The following is a 24026-nucleotide window of genomic DNA, read 5'->3' as shown; positions in this document are numbered from 1 at the left end:
AGGTCCGTCAGCTTGAACTTGCTCGCGAGCAGCTTATTTCATGTAAACAGGATTAGATCGCTTATTCTTTTCAACCAGAACTGATACTCAAAATATGTCTGCTACAACCGCTACTTATTACAAGAGTATCGTACTGATCCAGGGACAATAATTTAAAATAATAATCATTAAAAAAATTAATTAAAAATAATATAAAAATGCTGTGTAGTCGATAACAGCATAGACACAGCTAGGTTTACTCACTGAAATATTTATGACTTACACACATGCTAAACAGATAATAGAGTCATGCATTATTTTGAGTGATGACTGCTATTATAAGAGTGTCTTGATGGAGCGCAGGAGATGCAGATAACATGATATTGACCCTTAAGAAACTTTCATTAATGCTGTCACGTTACAAATCTGTCCAAATATAAAATGAAATGAATAGATAATTTCTACACTGAAATAAAAATGTAAAGACTGCACAACTATTATAAATTGCGAATCTAAATAATTGGGAATCATGAAAAATATTCTAATAAAATAAAAACATGTATCTGTTATCTGTTTCATGTATCTATTATAACATTTATGTAGTTTTGTTTGCTTGGCTGTTTCCTTATAAAAGTACAGAAATTTGTCAAGATTTTCGTCAGGTGTCGTTTTAAATTATATGACGTCATTACATTGCCGTCTTGCCACCAGCCAATCGCTGCACTGCTGATCATGGTTTCGAGTATCGATACATATCCCCTTTTAAGACAACACATGAACGTGCAATTATCTCCGATAACTCAATCCAGCGATACTAATCATACACAACAGGTGTGTTCGAAGAACCCAATTAGCCGGATCAGGATTAGCACGATGATATCATCTTGGATGTGTCATTTGATCTTGGATGTAATAAGCGACGTACGAAGAACAGGCCCCTGTTCACGTTTGTGCGTCTACAATCACTAAAGTGCATAGGTATTTACATAAAGAAAACATACTAATAATAAAACATATGTCAGAGGTTTTCAGATTTTTAGTCTGTGAACTACATCTATTAATATACAATGTCTAATGGTGTGCTGGTTATAACTACATTTACATTTTACATTTACATTTATTCATTTAGCAGACACTTTTATCCAAAGCGACGTACAGATTAAGACAGTGGAAGCTATCAAAAACAACAAAAAGAGCAATGATATATAAGTGCTATGACAAGTCTCAGTTAGGTTAACATAGTACACGTAGCATGGGATTTTAAATAATACCTTTTTTTTTTTTTTTTTGGTCAAGCATATCGTATTTTACACTATAATTTTAATCTACTTTTGTCTCAATGGGAAATAGACAAACAATGAATAACATTCGCTTCATATCATGGAATGTCAAAGGGGCAAACCAACCTACCAAAATAAATAAGATTATCTCCCACCTTCAAGATTTGAAAGGAGATATTGTATTTATGCAGGAGACCCACTTACCTACAGGTCAGATTATGCGCTTAAAAAGGAGTAGGTTTAGCGAGGTATATCATTCCAAATTCAGTGCAAGAGCCAGGGGTGCTGCCATTTTGATCCAAAATAATATTCCATTTGAAGCAGATGATGTTATTACAGACTTAAATGGCTGGTTTGTTATTGTATCAGGGACACTCTGTTACACTAAAGTTGTCCTGGCCAGCATCTACGCACCAAATTGGGATGATGAGCAATTTGTTTCAAAAATCTTTACTTCTATACCTAATATTGAAACACATCATATTATCATTGGGGGAGACTTTAACTTTGTGCAAGATGCCGATTTGGACAGATCGTCTCTTAGACCGCATTCCCTTACTAAATCCGCCAAGCTACTAGCGTCCTTTGCAGAAGAAGAGCTAGGCATGTCTGATCCATGAAGGTTTAAATTCCCTGGAAAAAAATCATTTTCTTTCTTCTCACATGTCCACCGCACCTACTCTCGAATAGATTTTTTTCTTATAGATAACAGACTGTTGTTGCATGTTCTATCATGCGATTACCATAGCATTGTGATCTCAACGTCACTAGACATAAACTTCCCCAATCACAACTGTTTTTTTAAACCATGGAGATTTAACTCAACTGCTTAAGTCGAGACAAATAATTTTTGAGTCAGGAGATAAGGCTGGTAAACTTCTTGCCCAGCTAGCTAGAGCTGCAGCAGCATCTAGGTTCATTCCTAGTATTATATCTTCATCAGGCGCCACTACCACTGACCCAAAGCTTATTAATGAAACGTTTTCTAAATTCTACTCTGAACTATATGCCTCTGATCACCCTAATACCAGTTTAACAAGTGGTTTAAGTTCTATAGAGTTCCATAAAATAGATCAGGGACTAGCAGAGAATTTAGCTATGCCAATCTCTACAGCGGAGATCATGGGAGCGATAACTACGTTGCAGAGTGGAAATAGCTCTGTCCAGATGGATTCACAGTAGAATTTAACAAGAAATTTGCCCCACTTCTCTCTACAGTTCTAAGTGATATGTATAATGAAGCCCTGTGACTTGGCAGACTTCCTCCAACCTTGACCAATGCCACAATTACTCTTCTCCTACAAAAGGACAAAGATCCCTTACTTTGCAGTAGCTTCAGACCCATATCATTACTAAACGTGGATTACAAAATTCTAGCTAAGATCCTAGCCCTCCGCCTTCAGAAGGTTTTGCCAGGGATCATTTCAGCAGATCAAACAGGCTTCATGCTGGGGAGGCACTCATTTCACAACACCAGAAGACTCCTAAACATTGAAATTGGTGTCGCTGGATGCTGACAAAGCTTTTGATAGAGTAGAGTGGAGGTTTCTTTTTGAAATGATTGATAGATTTGGTTTGGGTTCAGGTTTCATATCATGGGTAAAACTCATCCCCAGTAGCATCTGTACAAACAAACAATGTGCTCTCACCCTCTTTCCGACTTCACCGTGGCACGAGACAAGGGTGTCCCCTGTCCCCTTTACTGTTTGCCATAGCCATCGAGCCTTTGGCTATCTGGCTTAGATCTGAAGAAAAATTTGAGGGCATTACATGTCAAGGTACGGTACATAAGCTGTCACTGTACGCGGATGACTTGCTCTTGTATGTATCCAACCCGTCTTCTTCTCTTCCTGTAATTTTAGAAATTTTAAAACAATTTGGCCAACTGTCAGGATATAAACTACATTTTGGGAAGAGTGAGGCATTCGCAATCAACAACCTTGTAGGTAAATTGCCAAACCATGTAGCCCCTTTTAGGTGGGTGGACCAAGGCTTCAAATATTTGGGTATTTTCATCACCGGATCCTTGGCAAGCACTTTTAATAGTAATTTCAACCCTTTGCTTAAAAAAGTCGATGAAGATTTCAGCAGATGGTCTACTCTGCCCCTCTCTTTAGCTGGCAGGGGTCAACCTAATCAAAATGACCATCCTCCCAAAGTTTCTTTATCTATTCCAACATATCCCCGTACTCATCTCAAAGAAGTTTTTTGGCAAAGTAGATAAATCAGTCTCTTATTTTCTTTGGGGTAATAAACCAGTGCGCATGCGGAAAAACATATTGCAGCTCCCTAAAAGGTCCGGGGGGCTGGCCCTCCCCAATTTTCTACATTATTACTGGGCTGCTAACATTCAAAAACTCCTATACTGGACAGTCGACCCCGCAGCCATTCAGCCAGCCTGGGTCCAAGTAGAACTTTCTTCCTCTAAAACCCCATTACAATCATGATTATACTCCCAACTCCCAATGTCAACTACTGACATTAGTGCTAATCCTGTAGTCACTCAATCGCTTAAAATATGGATGCAATTTAGAAAGCATTTTGGCCTGAAGCATCCCTCTATCCTTGCCCCTGTAACTCACAATCACAGTTTCAAACCTTCTATTATGGACTCTGCCTTTCAACTCTGGAGCGACAGAGGTATCACAGCTATCAAAGTCCTCTATGACAATGGTATCTTCATGCCTTTCGCCGACCTATCAGACAAATTTCAACTCCCTGCCTCTCACCTTTTTCACTTCTTTCAAATTAGGGATTTTGGACAAAGAAAAAAACCCCCAGAGATCTATGGTAACAGGACTTGGGGCATATTGAGGAAGACCAATGGGACCAGATTCTAGAGCTAGTCCATAACTCTTCCATCTGTGCACGGCACGGACTGATTCAATGTAAACTAATACATAGGACTTACTACACTAACCATATATTGTCTAAGTTCTACCCCAATGTTATAGATGTCTGTAATAGGTGCAACCAATCTCCTGCAGATTTCATTCACATGTTTTGGTCATGTTCAAATCTAACAGACTTTTGGTTTAACATTTTCAACACTCTTCACACAGCCTACCATTGTATATCAAACCCAAATCCTTTGTCTGGCCTTTTTGGTATTTCACTTGGCAGCACTCTAACAGCTGAAGCACAACATTCTTTGGCCTTCTGTACTCTGCTTGCTAGGCGATTGATCTTACTTAACTGGAAGCAAGCCATACCTCCATCATATGATAGATGGATTAAGGAAGTTTTACATAACTTAAAACTTGAGAGGTTAAGGTTCTCCCTTAGAGGCTCCTTGAGGAGATTTGACAAAACTCGGAACCCGTTGCTTTCCATCATAGATTCTCTAAATATCATTCCTGATGAGTGAAATGTTTATGTCCTTTGGACATACAGTGTAACTAACAACAATGCTACTTGTTATTTTTAATTTGTTTTATTTTGTTTTATTATATATATATATATATATATATATATATATATATATATATATATATATATATATATATATATATATATATATTAGGGGTGTAACGATACGCGTATTCGTATTGAACCGTTCGGTACGACGCTTTCGGTTTGGTACGCGGTACGCATTATGTATACCGAACGGTTCGTTGGAGTAATTAATTATATTTGGAAAAAAAAAAAAAAAAAGAGAGAGATAGAAATATAATGATATGCGTTCAACAAGGTAGCCCAATAACCCAAACAACGTAACAGGCAACGCCCCTGACACTCCCGAAGAAGAAAAAAACACCATCTTATATGTTTATGTTAGGCTACTCAGCAGGCGCTCGCTCACTCAGTACGCGCTGAAGGCTCGTTGCAAAATAGCCAATGCGTTTAACAGACTAGAAATGAGAAGATCCTCCAATAACCAACAGGTCTGGTGTTTGGGTGCACTTTGGATTCCCTTTAAGCTATAATGGTGATGGCAAGAGAGTGGTGGATAAAAAAACAACGGTATGTCGCATCTGCAACATGACAGGGTACACCAGCGGGAATACAAAAAAAAAAAAAAAAAAAAAAACACCAGCGGGAATATCTGGGATATATGCGTCAGTACTATCTGGGAAAAGACGAAAAAAAGGAGAAACATGCACGCAGCAAACTATCCCTGCAGCATTTAGACACTATAGCTTACAGGGAATCCAACCCAAACACCAGACCTGTTGGTTATTTTAGGATCTTATATTTCTGGTCTGTTAAATGCATTAGACATTTTGCAACGAGCCTTCAGCGCGTGCTGAGTGAGCGAGCGCCTTAGGGGCCGTTCACATATCGCTCCTAAAAACGCGTGGAACACGCTAAGCACGTCTTTCTCCTCCTTTCCAAAGCGCTCGGGCAGAAGCGCTCATGAGGCGTCTGTCTTTGCTAAGCAACAATGACGTGCTCTCTCCATGAGACGCGGAAATTTCAGCGAAGGATAAATGGATTTGCAGCTCTAAAAATCGCTTGCAGTAGCTCTGCTACTAAATTTATTTCAAAATTGCAATCCATATACAACTATGATCAGCTGTTCCTTCATCTTGGCTGAGCTCTCAACCTTGTTACGGGAAAGGATGAAGCTGATTGGTTGGTTCTTGTCACATGACCCGCGGTGCGCTTGCGGCATTCTGAAAAGTTGAGATGTTTTTACATTTTGCTGTATCTAAAACGTATCGAACCGAACCGAACCGAACCGTGACATCAGTGTATCGTATCGAACCGAACCGTGAATTTTGTGAACCGTTACACCCCTAATATATATATATATATATATATATATATATATATATATATTTTTTTATTATTATTATTTATTTATTTAAAAATAATCTTTTTCTTCTTGTTTGTTATCTAGTAATCTAGTAGTAATTGTAATCTTGTAGTAATTGAATGTCCACGTCTGAAGAAGCCATATTGGTTGCGGTCAAGGAGATTGTTGTGTGTGAGAAATATAGAGACTTGTTTGAACACAGATTGTTCAAGTGTTTTTGCAATGAAAGGAAGAAGGGAAACTGGTCTAAATAAAAGACCAGTATTATTTATTTTTATATAAATAACTACCAACGGAAGAATGTGTAGAGCATTTAATATGAGAGGTTCTGTCTGGAAACAGTAGTCTTTGATATGGAAGCTGACTAAACAAAAAAGAAAATAAATAAATAAGTTTTCATACTTTTCGTTTTTTAATGTAATATATATTTTTTTTACCTGAAATAATTTATACACAATTTTTTTTCACATTTATTTATTTACTCAAATATTTCTGTCACCATTTATTTACAGAATTATTTATTTCCACTTGTATTTATTTCTACACTTATTTAATTTGATATTTATTTATTAATTTTTTTGACAATATTCATTTCCACATTTATTTACATTCGCAATTATTTATTTAATACTTACTATTATTACAGAATTGTTAGTGTCAATCATTTCTTATTCATATTATAAACCCGTAAAACCTTTGTTCATCTTTGGAACACAATTTAATATATTTTGGATGAAAACCGGGAGGCTTGTCAGGGAACTACACTGCGACCAAAATGGTCGCATATGCGATCTTTTGAAGTGCCATTGCGACCATAATTTTTATGGGGTCGCAAATGTATCACTGATTGTTTTTGTACCTACTTATGTTTTATGCTATGATTTAATATGATTATTTATTAAAACAGAAATGTGTATTTTAAGAATACGTTTTATAACGTGCTCCGAGCATTCAATACGTAAAGTTGGCTTGCCAGTTTAAACATTCAAAAGAGTTTAAAGCATTCAAACACAAAATGCGGGAAAGCTGAACTGAGTAGCTGGATACTCGCGCGCTGTGTTCGGTGTGCACGAGAGAGAGTGCCGCATCTCACGAACAGCAACACTGAACCGAGCTCTCCTTCAGGACGTTTGCGTCCTCCTGCACCTGAACGAACAAATAGGCTACAAATCGCAGTTTAAACAAACAGAAAAAAAAAGATCAAAAAGCGAAAGAGCTCAATTCAGCACCACAGTGTTCTGATGTTCAGGGCGCAAGCAGAGACGCATCTCAAAGTCTTCTTGCTTTTGTGCCGACAACAAATACATGTCTTAAGTGAAAGTAAAGAGCTGAGAAAGAAATCGTATGTGTTGTATCATTATACTGGATGCGTTGTCTCTTAAAGTGACCGCGCCTAATTTACTAGCTCTACTGTCAGTGTCTTTAATGTATGAAAATGAAAGTAAATCACTCACTGCTCTTGATTGAATTACTTTGTAGTTTTAAAGGGGGGGGGTGAAATGCTATTTCATGCATGCGGAGTTTTTTTACACTGTTAAAGAGTTGGATTCCCATGCTAAACATGAACAAAGTTTCAAAAATTAAGTTGTACGTTTGAAGGAGTATTTTTGTTCCCAAAATACTCCTTGCGGTTTGTCACAAGTTTCAGAAAGTTTTTTTCGAGTATGGGTCTGTGTGACGTTAGATGGAGCAGAATTTCCTTATATGGGTCCTAAGAGCGGAAGAGCGCGCGCTCCCGTATAGCAGAGCACTGAGAGCACAACAGACTTCACTGATCAGAGCGAGAGCGTCACGAAATGTCACAAAAGAAGTGTGTTTTTGGTTGCCAGGGCAAGACAACCCTGCACAGATTACCAAAAGAGAAACAGCATTAAGGCACCAGTGGATGGAGTTTATTTTTACAGAGCATCAACGGAGTTGTGCAAGTGTTTGTGTTTGTTCCCTGCATTTCGAAGATGCTTGTTTTACAAACAAGGCCCAGTTTGACGACGGATTTGCAAATCGTTTATTTCTTAAGGATAATGCAGTCCCAACAAAAAAGGGTCACGATCGTGTGTTGGAACCGCAGGCGGTGAGTAAAAGTATCTCTGCCTCCTTGTTAGTGCGTCCCCTCCCATCGGAGACCCGGGTTTGAGCCCCGCTCGGAGCGAGTCGTTGCTGCTGCTGCTCTCGTTCAGTTTCAGCCTCTGGATCTGATTCTGGATCATAAATAAACGGCTGAATCTGACTGTTTGTTTTGGATGATGGTTTTTTCCTCACGGTAATGTCACAAAAAGCCTACTCGCGCTCGTGATTCTTTAGCTCCGCCCACACGTCACACCTCCAGCCAGTAATGTTTTTCCGGGAAAAATCGGTACAGACTATCTTTCTCTTATGAATATGATAAAACTAAAGACTTTTTGGAGTTATGAAGGATGCAGTACTACTCTATAGGTACTCATGATTAACAGGATATTGAGTGAAAACGAGCATTTCACCCCCCCTTTAAAGATTCCCCACAGCTTCTCTCCTCCACTGCTTTGAAATCCCTAATACAGTTCTGGAAACTTTAATTTCTGCCTGTGTGCAGGAATCAGATGGACCATGACATGGTCAGAGTGACCCAGTGAAGCTTGTGGGACGGCGTACATCTTCAAAGTGGATTTACATAAACCATAAACATCTTAAAGACCAATTACTAAATGTCTATTTGATAACTGAAAGGAAAAGCTTTGATAAGTATTGCAGATGAGCCCATAACAACATGAAACTACACTGGAGTGAATGATGTATGTGTGCTGTCATGTAGAATACTCACTTTTCTCAACATTGCTTACTTTATGCATGAATGCATGTAATGTAAATAAACAAATTTACATAATGTTAATCCTTTTTATTTGTCCATTAGTACTGCTGATAAACTGATGAGCCTTTGTGTTGGATAAAAAGTGAGTTAACAACATTTAAATGCTGTATTGAGCAGATAAATCACAGAGGAAACTTGACTCTTGTCTGGATGTTACAGGGACAGAAGAGACATGTTTATCTGGTGCAGAGTGACTGATGAAGGAATACTGTCATCAAAGACTTTGAGTACACCACAGAAATGAATAAAACATATTTTGAATCTTAAGCTGTAGTTTATTTTAATTATTGTAATTTCAAACAGATTTATCACAGCACTTTTCTGATTTTTGATTCCTGTACATTTGCTGCAGATCTTTTGTGGTAGAGCAGGACCCGCAAGTAAAGGTGACGTTTGTGAAAAAAAAGATCAAATAAAAAAAAGATTATATATATCTATATCTATATATATATATATAGATATATATATCTATATCTAGATATATATATATATATATATATATGATTTTGTTACTTCTAATACAGAAATCAAATAATATTGTGCTCTTAAAATTGTTACAATGTAGCCCAACATTCAGAAGCTTCAAGAGCCTCATCAAATAATGGCATTTTGACTAATATTGTATGAATAGAAACCAGCAGGACAAAATTTACCAACATCACCTTTTGTGTTCATTTAAAAAAAAACACGCACACACAAGGCCTGAACAGCGTGAAGGTAAGTAAATAATGATTGAATTTATATGTCAGGGTTCCCAGTCTATTTCAGAGTTAATTTTTCAGGACAATTCAAATTTCATTACGATGGGAATAAAAGACATGGATCACAGACTCAGTAGTATAATCTTCTTATAAAGACCTCAGGAGAGACTGTTGTAGAGCTGCTAGCTCCTCTCTTTTCTCCCAAACACTTTTTCAATAGGCATTTGACAGTAAGGTGAAGTCATGCTTTCTTTTTCGCAATTTCTTGGTGCAAGTCTTTTCCTTTCATTGGCCGTGTGTACTTTTCCTCTTCATCCTTTACAGTGTAGTTATGAGACCTCTTAGCAGGACCTCATCCAGTGAGTGTTCAGCCAGTGCATCCTGGAGCATGTGCAGTATTACCAGACAGCGCTATTTAAAGGTGTCATAGAATGCATTGAAACAATATTTTAAATTGTTCTCTGACGTCCCCAGAGTGTGTATGTAAAGTTTTATCTCAAAATACCCCATGGATAATTTCTTATGGCTTCTTGAAATTGCCACTTTTAGGGTACGAGTTAAACACTCTGTTTATGCCTATGTCCCCTTTAAATGAAAATAAGCTGGTGCTCCTGCCTCTCTTCCAGTTTTGCAAAGTCAGCGGTGTTCCGGCAGTTGAATTAGTGCATCCCAACACACAACACTTTTAATGGCTCTTTGGCTCTGACATTGTACCTCCAGCAGCTACAGCAAGAGAACAGTAATGGCAGCCTGCAGCGTCTCACTCAGGGTTATGTATATGCTAATAGGACAGGGAGCATCACAAATGGGCGGGACTTTCACTGACTCATTTAATGATAAATCAATGAGTGTGTGGATCTTTACCATTATAGGCTAGTTGTTTTCACACTGCGGCCACACAACTGTGTTCAAACACCTTATGATTTTTGCATTCTATGGGACCTTTAAGGTTTTCAACAAGCATATCTTGGTTGATATAGTACCCTCGATCCACTGCCAATTGAAATAGTGTGAACAGATGTTTAATCATGAAACATTTTGTACATAATTAAAGAGATTAAAAAATACAGGGTTTTCATAACAATAATAAAAAAATATATATTTAAGGATTAAGCTGTGGGACACATCAATAGCGTTGAAAATTTAAGAACTTAAATCAACTAATCTAAATTTATTTAATTTCCCTTTAAATGCATAATAACTTATTTTACATTCTGACATTTATGTGCTGTTGACTTCCTGCATTTTTTTTTTTTTTTTGTTGCTTTTTTTAATAAACCAATTATCATCACTATCTGCATATCTCATCAATGAGTATGCAATGATGGAGAATAGGGGTGTCAAAATGGCTGAACATTTTGTACTTATATTATCAAAACGTGAATTTTATTCATATTTAAGGTGAAGAAAAGCTCTCTTGTGCTCTTAGTCCAACAGTGATAGAAGATGTGCCTTTAGAAAATGCGTGAAACGTTCTGTGTGAACGGCTTGGTTTCAGTTTTGATGAGCGCACGCACAAGGTGAATGATTAGACTGAAGTGGTACTGCGTGTCAAAAAAGTCAAAAGTCATGCACCTTTTGAAAGCTGTTTTTGTGGGAAGTAGGAAATTCTGACAGGGTAGGACAAATCGACAGAACATCGGGCCTTAAATCAGCCTCCTTCGTATCACCTCCGACTAGGTTCTGAGCGAGCTGAGGCGATACTGAAATGTGATGTGAAAACACGGCAGACTGCTGATTGGCCAGAGAGAATTGTCACTATTCACTGCATCATCATTGATATATATATATAAATATATATAACTAGATGGTCCTGCCCGTTCTGTAGGGCTTCATGGTCATAGGCTTGTACAACTACGCTATCTTGTCATTGTTTTTTTTTGTTTTTTCTGGTGAAGACAATCGCCTGAACTCCAATCTGAATGTCAGAATGGGAAAGAAAGGTGATTTAAGCAATTTTGAGTGTGGCATGGTTGTTGGTGCCAGACGGGCCGGTCTGAGTATTTCACAATCTGCTCAGTTATTGGGATTTTCATGCACAACCATTTCTAGGGTTTACAAAGAATGGCGTGAAAAGGAAAAAACATCTAGTATGCGGCAGTCCTGTGGGCGAAAAGGCCTTGTTGATGCTAGATGTCAGAGGAGAATGGATCAACTGATTCAAGCTGATAGAAAAGCAACTTTGACTGAAATAACCACTCGTTACAACCGAGGTATGCAGCAAAGCATTTGTGAAGCCACAACACGCACAACCTTGAGGCGGATGGGCTACAACAGCAGAAGACCCCACCGGGTACCACTCATCTCCACTACAAATAGGAAAAAGAGGTCACCAAAATTGGACAGTTGAAGACTGGAAAAAATGTTGCCTCGTCTGATGAGTCTCGATTTCTGTTGAGATATTCAGATGGTAGAGTCAGAATTTGGCGTAAACAGAATGAGAACATGGATCCATCATGCCTTGTTACCACTGTGCAGGCTGCTGGTGGTGGTTTAATGGTGTGGGGGATGTTTTCTTGGCACACTTTAGAACCCCTTAGTGCCAATTGGGCATCGTTTAAATGCCATGGCCTACCTGAGCATTGTTTCTGACCACGTCCATCCCTTTATGACCACCATGTACCCATCCTCTGATGGTTACTTCCAGCAGGATAATGCACCATGTCACAAAGCTCGAATCATTTCAGATTGGTTTCTTGAACATGACAATGAGTTCACTGTACTAAAACGGCCCCCACAGTCACCAGATCTCAACCCAATAGAGCATCTTTGGGATGTGGTGGAACAGGAGCTTCATGCCCTGGATGTGCATCCCACAAATCTCCATCAACTGCAAGATGCGATCCTATCAATATAGGCCAACATTTCAAAAGAATGCTTGCAGCACCTTGTTGAACCAATGCCACGTAAATTAAGGCAGTTCTGAAGGAACTGTCAAACACAGTATTAGTATGGTATTCCTAATAATCCTTTAGGTGATTGTAGGTGATAAGCAAGGCCTAAATCCAACAATCAGGTATTTTGAACAAGATTGCCTTGTTTCTGCAATGATTCTTGAGATGTTTCCAGACTGTGAACCTTTCCACAATTACACATTGATGACATAAATTACAGTTCTTTCATATGTGAAAATTCATGTGGTACATAAGTGCTGCTTTATTTTTGAAACCCTTTCCACAGTGACCACATGTAAACGGATTTTCTGCTGTATGAGTTCTCATGTGCTTGTTAAGGGTTCCCTTTCGGGTAAAACTTCTTCCACATTGCTGGCAGGTGAAAGGCTTCTCTCCAGTGTGAATTCTTATGTGCTCTTCAAGGTTATGTTTGTTATTGAAACCCTTTCCACACGAAGTGCATCTGTAGGGATGCTCTCCAGAATGAATTCTCATGTGGTCTCTATAGGTCCGTTTTTGACTGAGACTCTTTCCACACTCAGAACATGTGTAGGTTTTCTCTTTATGAGATTTCATATGGACTTTAAGGTCTTGATCTTGATCAAAACTCTTTCCACACTGTTGGCAGGTGTAACGCTGCACTACATTGTGAATACTAAGGTGTCTGTTAAAGCTTCCTTTGTGAGTGAAAGTTGTTCCACACTGTTGGCAGGTGAAAAGACTCTCTTCAGTGTGAATTGTCATGTGGTAATTAAGGTTTCTTTTCTGACTGAAACGTCTTCCACAGTGTTGGCATTTGTAAGGCTTCTTTCTGGTGTGAACACTCATGTGGAGTCTAAAGTTTCCAAGTTGAGTAAAACTCTTTCCACAATGAGGACATGTGTAAGGCTTCTCTCCAGTGTGAATTCTAACATGTATTTTAAGATAATCTTTTTGACTGAAATGTTTTCCACACTGTTGGCAGCCATAAGGCTTCTCTCCTGTGTGAACTCTCATGTGTTTTTTAATACTTGCTTTTTGAACGAAACGCTTTCCACACTGTTGGCAGAAGTGTCTTCTTGTATTTTTTGCCTTTTTTCTTGAGGAAGACTTTTCTCCACTTATGAAATAATGATCTTTCTCTTCCATATCATTCAGTTCTTGACTGTCCTCTTTCAGCACCATCAGATCTAAGGCAAAAAGACAAATACAAATTTGTAACTCTACAATCAAACAAAATATTCTTCAAATAGTAATCCCATGTGATGATAAGGAAAATAAATAATAATAACCGTTTTTGTAAGGGAGTCAAGTCATTTTTATTTTTAAAGCACATTTAACAGCAACGGCATTGCACCAAAATGCTATAAATTTAAAACAAGGCAGATAACACAGTTACTACAAGACAACAACTCTTAAGAAAAGCAGATTTAAAACTTGTCAGCAAAGGAGCAAGCCTCACATTAATAAGCAGGCTATTCCAGAGTGTTAGAGCTGTGGCAGCGAATGTCTGCCCATCTTGTTTTGTAGCAACAACGAGGCACGGCTAAAAGAAACTGACTAACTGATCTCAGAGCCCTTTGAGGAGAGTATGGAATCAACAGATTGCAGATGTATTTTGGTGCTAAGCCAGACAAAGCCTTGTATACAAGAACAACAATTTTAAAATCTATTCTGAGCTGTACTGGAAGCCAGTGAAGGGATGCTAAAATAGGAGTGATGTGATCCCTCTTTTTAGTACCGGTGAAAAGCCTCGGTGCAGCGTTTTGCATAATTTGTAAACAGGAGATCGCGGCTTTAGGCAAGCCGCTATAAAAAGAGTTGCAATAGTCCAAGCTCGAAATTATAAAGGCATGGATTACGGTTTCCAAATCTATATAAAACAAGAAAAGTTTTATTTTTGCAATCATTCTCAAGTGATAAAAACTACGTTGCCAATTTGTTTCTCAAAGTTTAAAAATTAATCAAATACAACTCCAAGATTTCTTACATCAGCTTGAACACAAGCATAAAGAGGACCCAAATGAGAGATGGCTACTGGACTAGGCTGACCTAAAATCATAATTTCACTTTTGCCCTTATTTAATTGCAAAAAATTACTAGCCATCCAACATTTTCTCTTCAAAACAGTAAGAAAACGTGTCCCATGAATCACTATTTTCGATCTTAGCTGGAAAATAAAACGGTGTATCATCCGCATAGCAGTGGTACGAGATCTTATATTTCTTAAAGATGGAACCCAGGGGCGGCATATACAGCGAGATTAGTAAAGGGCCTAAAATGGACCCCTGGTGAATACCACAAGACAAGGGAACTGGCCGAGAAGAGATACTTCCAATGCTCACTGAAAAGGTTCTATCCTTCAAAATAAGAGGACAATCACTACAACGCAACCCCCTGTATACCCACCACCTTTTCCAACCTGTGTAACAAAATGCTATGGTCGATTGTATCAAATGCAGCACTTAAGTCCAATAGGACTAGTATCACACATGAGCCAGAATCTAAAAGTTGCAGCAGATCATTACTGACTTTCAACAGTGCGGTTTCCGTACTGTGCAGCGATTTAAAACCAGATTGAAAGGTAAGGTATTAAGGGGCGGTCACACTGCACTTTTCGTTCCACTGACTTCCATTCATACACATGCGAATGCATCAGACCAGAAACTAGAGGTGTAGTCAAGTCCAGCTTTGTCGAGTCCAAGTGAAGTCCAAGTCCAGGACTAGTCGAGACCGAGTCCAAGTCAAGTCCAAGTCCATAAATTTCGAGTCCAAGTCAAGACCGAGTCCAAATGAGAGAAAAAAAGGGTCCTCTTCAAGACCACATACTTAACTACTGATAATGTTTGTGATGCGAGAGACAGCATATCTCCTATTCTAAGAATATAATTTTACATTATTATTTGTAATGATCAAAAAGCATGTGCAAAGTAACAACTCTGTAGGACAGGGGTCTCCAAACTACATCCTGGATGGCCAACGTCCTGAAAAGCTTAGCTCCAACTGGCCTTAACACACCTGGAAGATTAGTGTGTCTAGTAAGAGCTTGATTAGCTGGTTCAAGTGTGTATAATTAGGGTTAAAGCTAACAGGAGCGTTAGACAAGATCCTGGGCCCTATGCATAGGCAGTCCTGATGAGCCCCCATGCTCCCACCCATGAAAATATCCAGGTAAAATAAAATATATTTCAGATTCATACTTTTCAAGGGCCCTCTCTTCCTTTGGGGCCCTGGTAATGAGTACTGGTTTTACCCCCAGTCTGACCCTGGGAGCTAAACTATAAAGGACACTGGCCCTCTAGAACAGAGTTTGGAACTGTAAGGTCAAATAATTTGTATGTACTTTTTTTCATTTTATTTACTTAATAATGCTGCTTTTGCTAAAATTATGTCTGTGGTCACAGCGCACAGACACATGCAAAGCTCAGGGTATGACAAATGCGCGCAGCAAGGCTAGAAGGGATACCTTTGGCTCGCACATAAATACAGCGAAATTTTTGTCATACTGTACTAGTGCTTGCATAGACTAGTCGAGCGCTGTAGGAAACAATCGACTACTCCAGCATGCATTAACCATAATGCATACAAAGTGTTTGCAAGTACGACGTGAATTTTAGAATTACAATATTGCGTGGAGCTGTTACTATATGACCTTATCTAAGTTGCATGTAAAAATAAAATATGTAATTTAATAATTAGGGTTGTGCCTGAAGCCGAATACCTTATTCGGAATGGCACGGATAATGGCTTAAAAAACTAATAACGGACAAGGAATACTTCTGGCTGAATACTCGGCTGAAGCTGACACATAACAGCTGAGCCAAGGGATCAGCGCCAGAAGTGAATTAATGTAAACTTTATGAGTGAAAAGAGAAATCAGAAATCAGAGCATTGCAAGAGTAATTTTACCTACAATAATACATCATACACGTTATATTATTTGTATATATTTAAAATGCAAATATTTAAAGCTTAGGCTACGATATGATATGAATGAATGGAATAAGCACAGCGCGCTCGCCAATCAGACAGCCGCGCTGCGCGTCTCAGTCTCTAAAACCAAATCAGTTCTCTCTCAAGAGTAGGCTAATAATCAGCTTAGATACGGATACAGTGTTTACTTGTCCTACATGTTTGCATCTTTACCTTTTGCTGGTTTGCGCGGCACACAAACATCTGTTTAGTGAAGTTCATTAACATTAAGACTCGTAATGAAATGAAAATAATGAAAATGTGCGCATTGAATGGATTCTGCCGTGTTCAAATGATCACTAAACGTTTGTCATGACATCTCTCTGCTTGCATGATAAATATTATTTTAGAAATTAATAATTATTTTAGTTTAACACGACATACTTTTTCATTGATAACTTCGAAAAAATATATAAAAAGTCATAGCGGTCTTATCAAGTAACTGTACGATGTTGCATCCGAATGCAGATACAAAAAAATGTGTGATTGTTACAGATACAAATACTGGCTGTTACATGAAAATGTAAATATGTAATGTCATAATTATAAAGTTTTTAAAACTTACATATGTAATTGTTGCATAAGGCTAAACATTAATACGCATTTATTGATAAAAAAAACAAACATTTAATGTGTTTTCATTTACAACAGCATGAACCACGAGTAGTCGAGTAGCCTAACTCAAGCATATTTTATTTAAAAAAATCGACTATTGGAAATCAGTAGTCTTGCAACCCCTTTACTGTACAACAATAATTAGTATTTCATTATTGTAAAGGGTACTTTTAATGCTATCTAGGTGTAGACGTAAATTAAACACAATCTAACAGGTAGAAAATTTAATTAGAAACATGTAAACTTTTCAGGTCGCAGTAAGTGCACCGCTGGTCATGCACATCCGTTCCCGGAACAATACTGAAAGCTAAGATGGAGAAACAAATGATCATAGCTGTACAAGGATAGCCATTTTTTTTAATTAATCTTATTAGCAGAGCTACTACAAGGGATGGTTGCCCAGCAACAGCAGACGCCACTGGAGCGCAAGCGCAGATTACAGAGTGCTTTGGAAATAAGGAGAGCGGCACGCCTAGCGTTTTCCACACATTTTCAGTCGCAACATCATGCAAATGTGGTTTTGTTTTGAAGGAGAATTTTTTTTTTTTTTTTTGCTGGACTCGGTCGAGACCAACTAGAAGACTTGGCGAGTCCAATGGCCAAGTCCGAGTGCAAATGCAAAGAGTCTGAGACAAGTCCGAGACGACAGAAAAATCTCTCGAGTCCGGACTTGAGTCCAAGACCGGACACGAGTAATACAGCCCTACCAGAAACGCAGGCTCATGTGAAAAATTTCGCATTTTGCTGCGTTTGAAAGTTCAAGTTTGGTGAACTCTGACCTGCGAATTCGCATCACGTGAAGTCGTGAGACCAGTCGATGATCGATACTGCGTGACCTCTCTGTACAGAAATTAAAAAATGAAGGAAGTGCTAATTTTAGTCGTAGCGCAGCATCCTATTTTATATAACGTTAATACATATTTAAAAGATAATAAAAAGAAGCCGCGTGGTTCGCAGTGTCAATGGAAACAGGAACAGATTATACATTTGAATGAGGACATGTTCTATAATTTTTTATTGTTTAGTGCGTATATATTTATATAGAGATAGAGACAGAGAGTACAATATAATAAGACGCGTTCGACGCCGTCACAAAAGACAGTACGAGCACAGATTAATCCATGTTGTGATAACTGAGGGGAAACCGTTATATCTTGCTCCCGCCCATATTCGCAGCGGTGTCCGAAAAAATTTTGCACGTTCAAAAGATAGTGTGACCGCACCTTTAGACCTTAAGTTAACAAATTCATTTAGCTAGGGAGGAAGCAGTGGATGTTTGTTATAACTTTGAAATTACCTATCATGGTGGTTCAAACGTCAGAAGCAAGAGAGGAAAGCAATGATACAAATATCAACATAGGTAACACCATTTAGGTTTCTTTAATGTATAATGATGTTGTTTGTTACAAAGCAGACAGACATCTCTAGTTCGGTTCATTTGGTCCCAACCAACGGCAAACAATTATACATTGTAGCATTTTTCAGCTTTTTTGGTTCCTTTTCACACCACACTGATTGCTTTGGTCCGAACCAGTTGAAACTAACCAAAATGCAGTCACATGACAACATCCACATCACTCATTGGCCATGACGTATTTCCTAAACTGCTTTTCGATTGGTCAGAATTTATGTGTGAGAAAATTCCAACATAAGAGAAAAAGCCTCATAATCTTTTACATTGTATACACCACAATATGCAAACAATTCATTTCTATAATGAAGCGCGGATGCGGCTTGAAAACAACATTCTAATTCACTGCAAACGGCGAGGAGGCATCGCTCGTAACTTTAAGCGGAGGCATGCATTAATTCTTCCTAACTCTGACATGCTCATGGTCATCAGACCAAATTCTCCTACTCCAAGTTTGTCCGCGAGCTGCCATGCTAAAGTGCAAACTGTCAACAAACACTTCCTCATCCCATAATGCACAGCACAGCTGACAACAGCAGCTGGTTTAGTCCAAAAATTATCAATACTTTTCAAGGTCGGATCACGTTCTTACCACAAACGAATCTCTCCAGTTTGTATGAAAGCGTACTGAGACCACCTCTTCAAGCAGGTCTCAGTACGCTTGTTTGGTCCGCACCGAAGTGCGATTGCTGAACTAAATGAGGCAGTCAAATGATGTCATGCCGCATGGTTGCTGTTTCTGTGTGGAGGTGTTAAAAAAATCATGATATATGTATATCCAAGTCCTGATTGGGAGGTTACGTCTGATTCCGATCAGGTCTGAAACAACGTGATCGGGCCCGATTTCCGATCACGTGATCGGATCTGGACATCCCTGATTGTAACTGAACTTTAAAATGAATCTAGAATGAAACAGCACTGCTTTTTCCCCACATACACGACCGGAAGGAGCAAAATTGGTCAATTGTGGCACAATAAAAGCTCTGTTGCTTTCAAGCCGTGTGTCACTCGTTCAGTGGCCTCATTTCACTGCGACAGCTTTCAACCTGGCTTCACTCTACTACGTTAATAAATCATTAGCTCATCCATGAACATAATTTTTGCCCGAGTCCCATTGGATTGCGTCAGCTGTGGGGATGAAAACCACAACTCCCATAATTCTACACTCTTTATTTTGCATACATGCCCTCCAGCGGCGAAGTATTACATATTGTGCCTTTAAGCAATTAGTCCACTAATTGCATGTTTATATTAATACATTTACTTACATATTTGGGGGACCTTTAATGTATATTCTATTCTGCACTCAAGCACACACAAAGCTTGTTAGTGAAAACAATGGAAAAAATAATGAATGTGTTGTAAAAAGAGAAAAGTTTTTTAATTATTTATTATAAAAATTGTGTTTTCTGAGTCAGTGTCGGTCACAAAGTTGAAGACAAAGATGCTGCCTCACCATCTCTGCAGTACAGTGACAATGCAGGTATTTATATAGCACATTTCATACACAATGGTAATTCAAAGTGCTTAACATAAAATAAAGTTAAAAAAAAAAACTATTTAATTACAATTATTAAAAAAAATAGTATTATTATATTCAATTATTAAAAATTGAGAATATAGTGCAATCAGTTTGGACATTCAATACATGCACATCAGATGAGTTTTGAGTCTAGATTTAGCACATCTGAAATGCACATTTAAAGGAACACTAAACTATTTTTGAAAATAGGCTCATTTTCCAACTCCCCTAGAGATAAACAGAGTATTATCCATTCAGCCGATCTCCGGTCTGGCCAAAAGCACTTTTAGCTTAGCATAGATCATTGAATCTGATTAGACTATTAGCATCTGCCTCAAAAATGAAATTTTCTATTTAAAACGTGACTCTTCTGTAGTTACATAGTGTACTAAGACTGATATGGCTGGGAACTATACTCTCAGGCCATCCTTAAAAATAATAAACCCGACTGACCCTGTCAATTTAGGAATGACTTTATTTAATTAAAAAAAAAATTATTTTTTGCTTTTAGTCCGCCCGACTTGCCAGTTGTACATTTGCATTAAGACAGACCAATTTTTTTTTATATATACTCTTCAAACAACTAATACAAAAGCAATAAAATAGTATTAATTCTATTTTAGTAAGTACTGTAAATATATAAATTGCCTAGGCCTACATACAAACGAAGACTACATTCTTTCTTTTAAAAAACAAAACAAAAAAAAAAAAACACTGTGTCATCTATGTCTACACAGATGTCACACTATGGCCTGTGCATTTGCTTCGTCTCATTCACTGTAAGAGTCAACGGTTCGCGTTTTGGTAATGATGGCTGCGGTTGCAGTAAACAAAATGTTTGCGGTCACTGTTCAAAGTCATACGGGTTCGGTTAAAACAGCTCGACACCGATTTAACAGATCTTTTCCTATCCCTTCTCTCGTCTAGTCTAAAACCGTTTCCCTGTCGACTGTCACTTTATGTTCGAGAATCTATTGAACAAATCGATTGGACCAACCAACACAACTTTCGAAAACGAAAAAAGGAAATTGATTTTAACGACCTTCTCTTGGAGCACGTCCAGGTTTTTTTTCTTTTTTTGGAGAACGCGTCACACAGCAGCTGCAGCTTCGGACACACAGTCCACTCTGCTTATTGTTTTTCGAGAATGTTGCACTCCTGTTTGTCATTGTGCACGTAACTTCACGCCAATAAATCATCCGAAATATTGGTATTTACCAATATATTTAATCTTTACATTCGTCCTGCCTGTTGTCCGTGGATTTACCTATATTTGGTATTATTTCCTTTATAAAATGCATTTAGACATGCAAAATCGATTTTACAATCGATTCAATGCCTGGCCAAGGGGACAGAGAGTTTGACTCCTAACCCTAGAGTTGTGGGTTCGAGTCTCGGGCCGGCAATACTCTCTCTGGAAATGGGCCTACATTTAGCTCGCTTCATTTGGCTTGCTCAGCTAAATATGTCTTAGGCGTGTGGTTGCGTGTCAATGCACCCAGTGAGTTCACAGACAATATACCGCATTTTAAATAACTTGAGCGCCAAAAAAACGCGATATGTGAACGGCTCCTAACTGGCATATAAACATAACATAACATTCAAAATTAATTAATTTTAAGCCACACAAAGTCAACATGTTGGTATTTCTTGCTCTGATTCTGCCACAAAATACAATAAAAGTTTATTGATCTTTGAAAAGGTGTACCTGCGTTATTATGCCATTATCATTATATTAGTTGAAACTGGTCTTAGAACGACAATATTACCGTTTATCGTGATAATTTCTTGGACAATTTATCAGCAAAATTTGTTATCGTGACAGTCCTACAGACAAGTGTACAAAAACATATGGCAAATAAATATCTAAAGCATATGTAAAGAACAAAATAGTTCAGCTTTGAGAATGAAAACCAACCTGTTTGTTCCTCAGTGTCTTCTTGTTTGACTCTGAATGTTTCTTCAGTCTTCATATCTTTACTCTCCTCTTTAATAAACATCTTATTTGTTTGTTCCTCAGTGTCTTCTTGTTTGACTCTGAATGTTTCTTCAATCTTCACGTCTTTACTCTCCTCTTTAATAAACTCCATCTTTATAATAGTGTCACTTGGATCTCAGTCGCTTCAGCTGGAGTTTTTCTGTGTGTTTGGGCACTTTGTCCTGTTTAAGATCAGAATAATTAACAGTAAGAAAGATAAATGCAAACTTAATCTCTGGGAGTGTCTCAATCAGATCCTAGTTCAGTAGTCAGTCAGGGTGAGAGTTAATGTACATAAATGACCTGGGGCCCGTTTCAGAAAGGAGGTTAAGTGAAACTTGTGTAGACCCTGAAATAAGGGAAACTGGGTTTTCTGTATCAGAACGGTAGGTTTGTCAAACCCGAGAAAGCAGGGTACGTCAAGACTGTTTCTGAAAGAGAGGTAACTTGTACCATGGTAATTTACTCTGAACCTAACCAGTTTTCTCTGGTAATCCCAGTTTCTTTCAGTCTACTCCCCGTTTTTAAAGTCTAAGCTATGTTTAAATACCATATTCATTCATTCATTCATTCTGCAATATATATATATATATATATATATATATATATTACTGAGTAGTTTGGTTTTATTTTCTTTACTGTTGACAGAGTAGAAGTCAAATGTTTATTTACTTTAGAAATGTAACAGGTTGGACTAGAGAATCCTTAATTATGTGAAAAGATTAGACTACGTGGAAAGCTGCGGCACGTTGAAATACACTGAATGAAATGTATTTAATGTCAAATGTTTGTAAAGTCTTGTTTGTACCCTACACCTATGAACATTTTATGCTTAAAGATTTATCTGATTTAATTGTGTTTAACACTTCATTTTTAGCTGCTGTCACGTCTTTCTTTCTTAGGATACCATGAAAATTAATATTAGTTTAATAACTTACTGACAGTTTTCACTTCTGCTATTATAGCAGTGACTAAAAATTAAACTTATGTTTTGACTCAATGTATGCAGACATCTTTTAGTTGCTGCTGTTTGTTGGGGAATCATAATTTCGGAGCTTCATTGATCATGGATTTTCATATTCATGGTGCAGCACTAAACTCTTACACAATTCAGCTGTAAGTCAACTCAGAGTTCAAGTTTTAACTCAGAGTTGGTTGAACCAGTTAAGTTAGCTAAAAACACTCAAAACTACATTATGATAATACACATGAATAAAACATTTACTATTTAGGTATTTACAGATTATTAGATATTTAATGATTAGTATTACATTTTTTTAACTATATAGTTTGTAAAAGCCGTCATTACTTATATTTGTGTTTGTTGTTTTGAGCAACAGGTCTCGTACAGCGATTGAAAACAGTGAATCTTTTGTGAAGCATTTGATTCAATTGACTCGAAGATTCGAAACAGCTCCGTTTCTCCATCAACACTTAACAGTGAATTAATTCGTGTTTAGGATGAACTGATTTCCCTACATAGGGAGCGAAATGGGACGCACCGTTTCTGTTACTAAAGTATAAATGCGGTATTATATATTTACACAAAGTAACATTCATTATATATGTTCGAAAATAAATTAAAACGTAACATTCATTAATGGTTAATTATCTTTACATCGCTTGTAAAAAAAACGTATTGAAAAAGTACTGAATGGATTTACCGATTTAAACGCTTTAGATGATTAAAAACACAAACCTTTCTTCAGCTGAGACTCAGATGCGGGAGCGCGGCGCAGCCTTATGACGTCACACTACTAGATCAGAATAAAAGTCCTGTTCACGTTTGTACGTCTACAGTCACTAAAGTGCATATTTACCATACAGTCTATGGTATTTACATAAAGAAAACATACGAATAATAAAACATATGACAGAGGTTTTCAGAGTTTTAGTCTTAGTGAACTACATATATTAATATATGATGTCTAATGGTGTTCTGGTAATAACTACCAACGGAAGAATGTGCATAGCATTTAATATGCGAGATTGTGTCTGGAAACAGGAATCTTTGATATGGAAGCTGACTAAACAAAAAGAAATTAAATAAATAAATACGTTTTCATACTTTTCGTTTTTTAATGTAATATA

At 37.7% G+C, this 24026-nt stretch overlaps 1 protein-coding gene across 1 annotated transcript; it reads right to left on the bottom strand.

Moving 5' to 3' along the window:
• Positions 1 to 12299: 12299 nt before the first annotated feature.
• Positions 12300 to 23684, bottom strand: LOC113048412 (gastrula zinc finger protein XlCGF8.2DB-like). Its single transcript, XM_026210207.1, has 3 exons — positions 23635 to 23684; positions 21876 to 22117; positions 12300 to 13627 (listed from the first exon to the last, which is right to left on the bottom strand). Exons 2-3 carry the CDS (start codon positions 22045 to 22047, stop codon positions 12684 to 12686), a joined length of 1116 nt encoding a protein of 371 aa, XP_026065992.1. The 5' UTR covers positions 22048 to 22117; positions 23635 to 23684; the 3' UTR covers positions 12300 to 12683.
• Positions 23685 to 24026: the final 342 nt, after the last annotated feature.

The sequence above is a fragment of the Carassius auratus genome, chromosome 29 (genome assembly GCF_003368295.1).
Source record: "Carassius auratus strain Wakin chromosome 29, ASM336829v1, whole genome shotgun sequence".
NCBI classification, from domain to species: Eukaryota; Metazoa; Chordata; class Actinopteri; order Cypriniformes; family Cyprinidae; genus Carassius; species Carassius auratus.
This window is presented reverse-complemented; position numbering and strand designations above follow the sequence as displayed.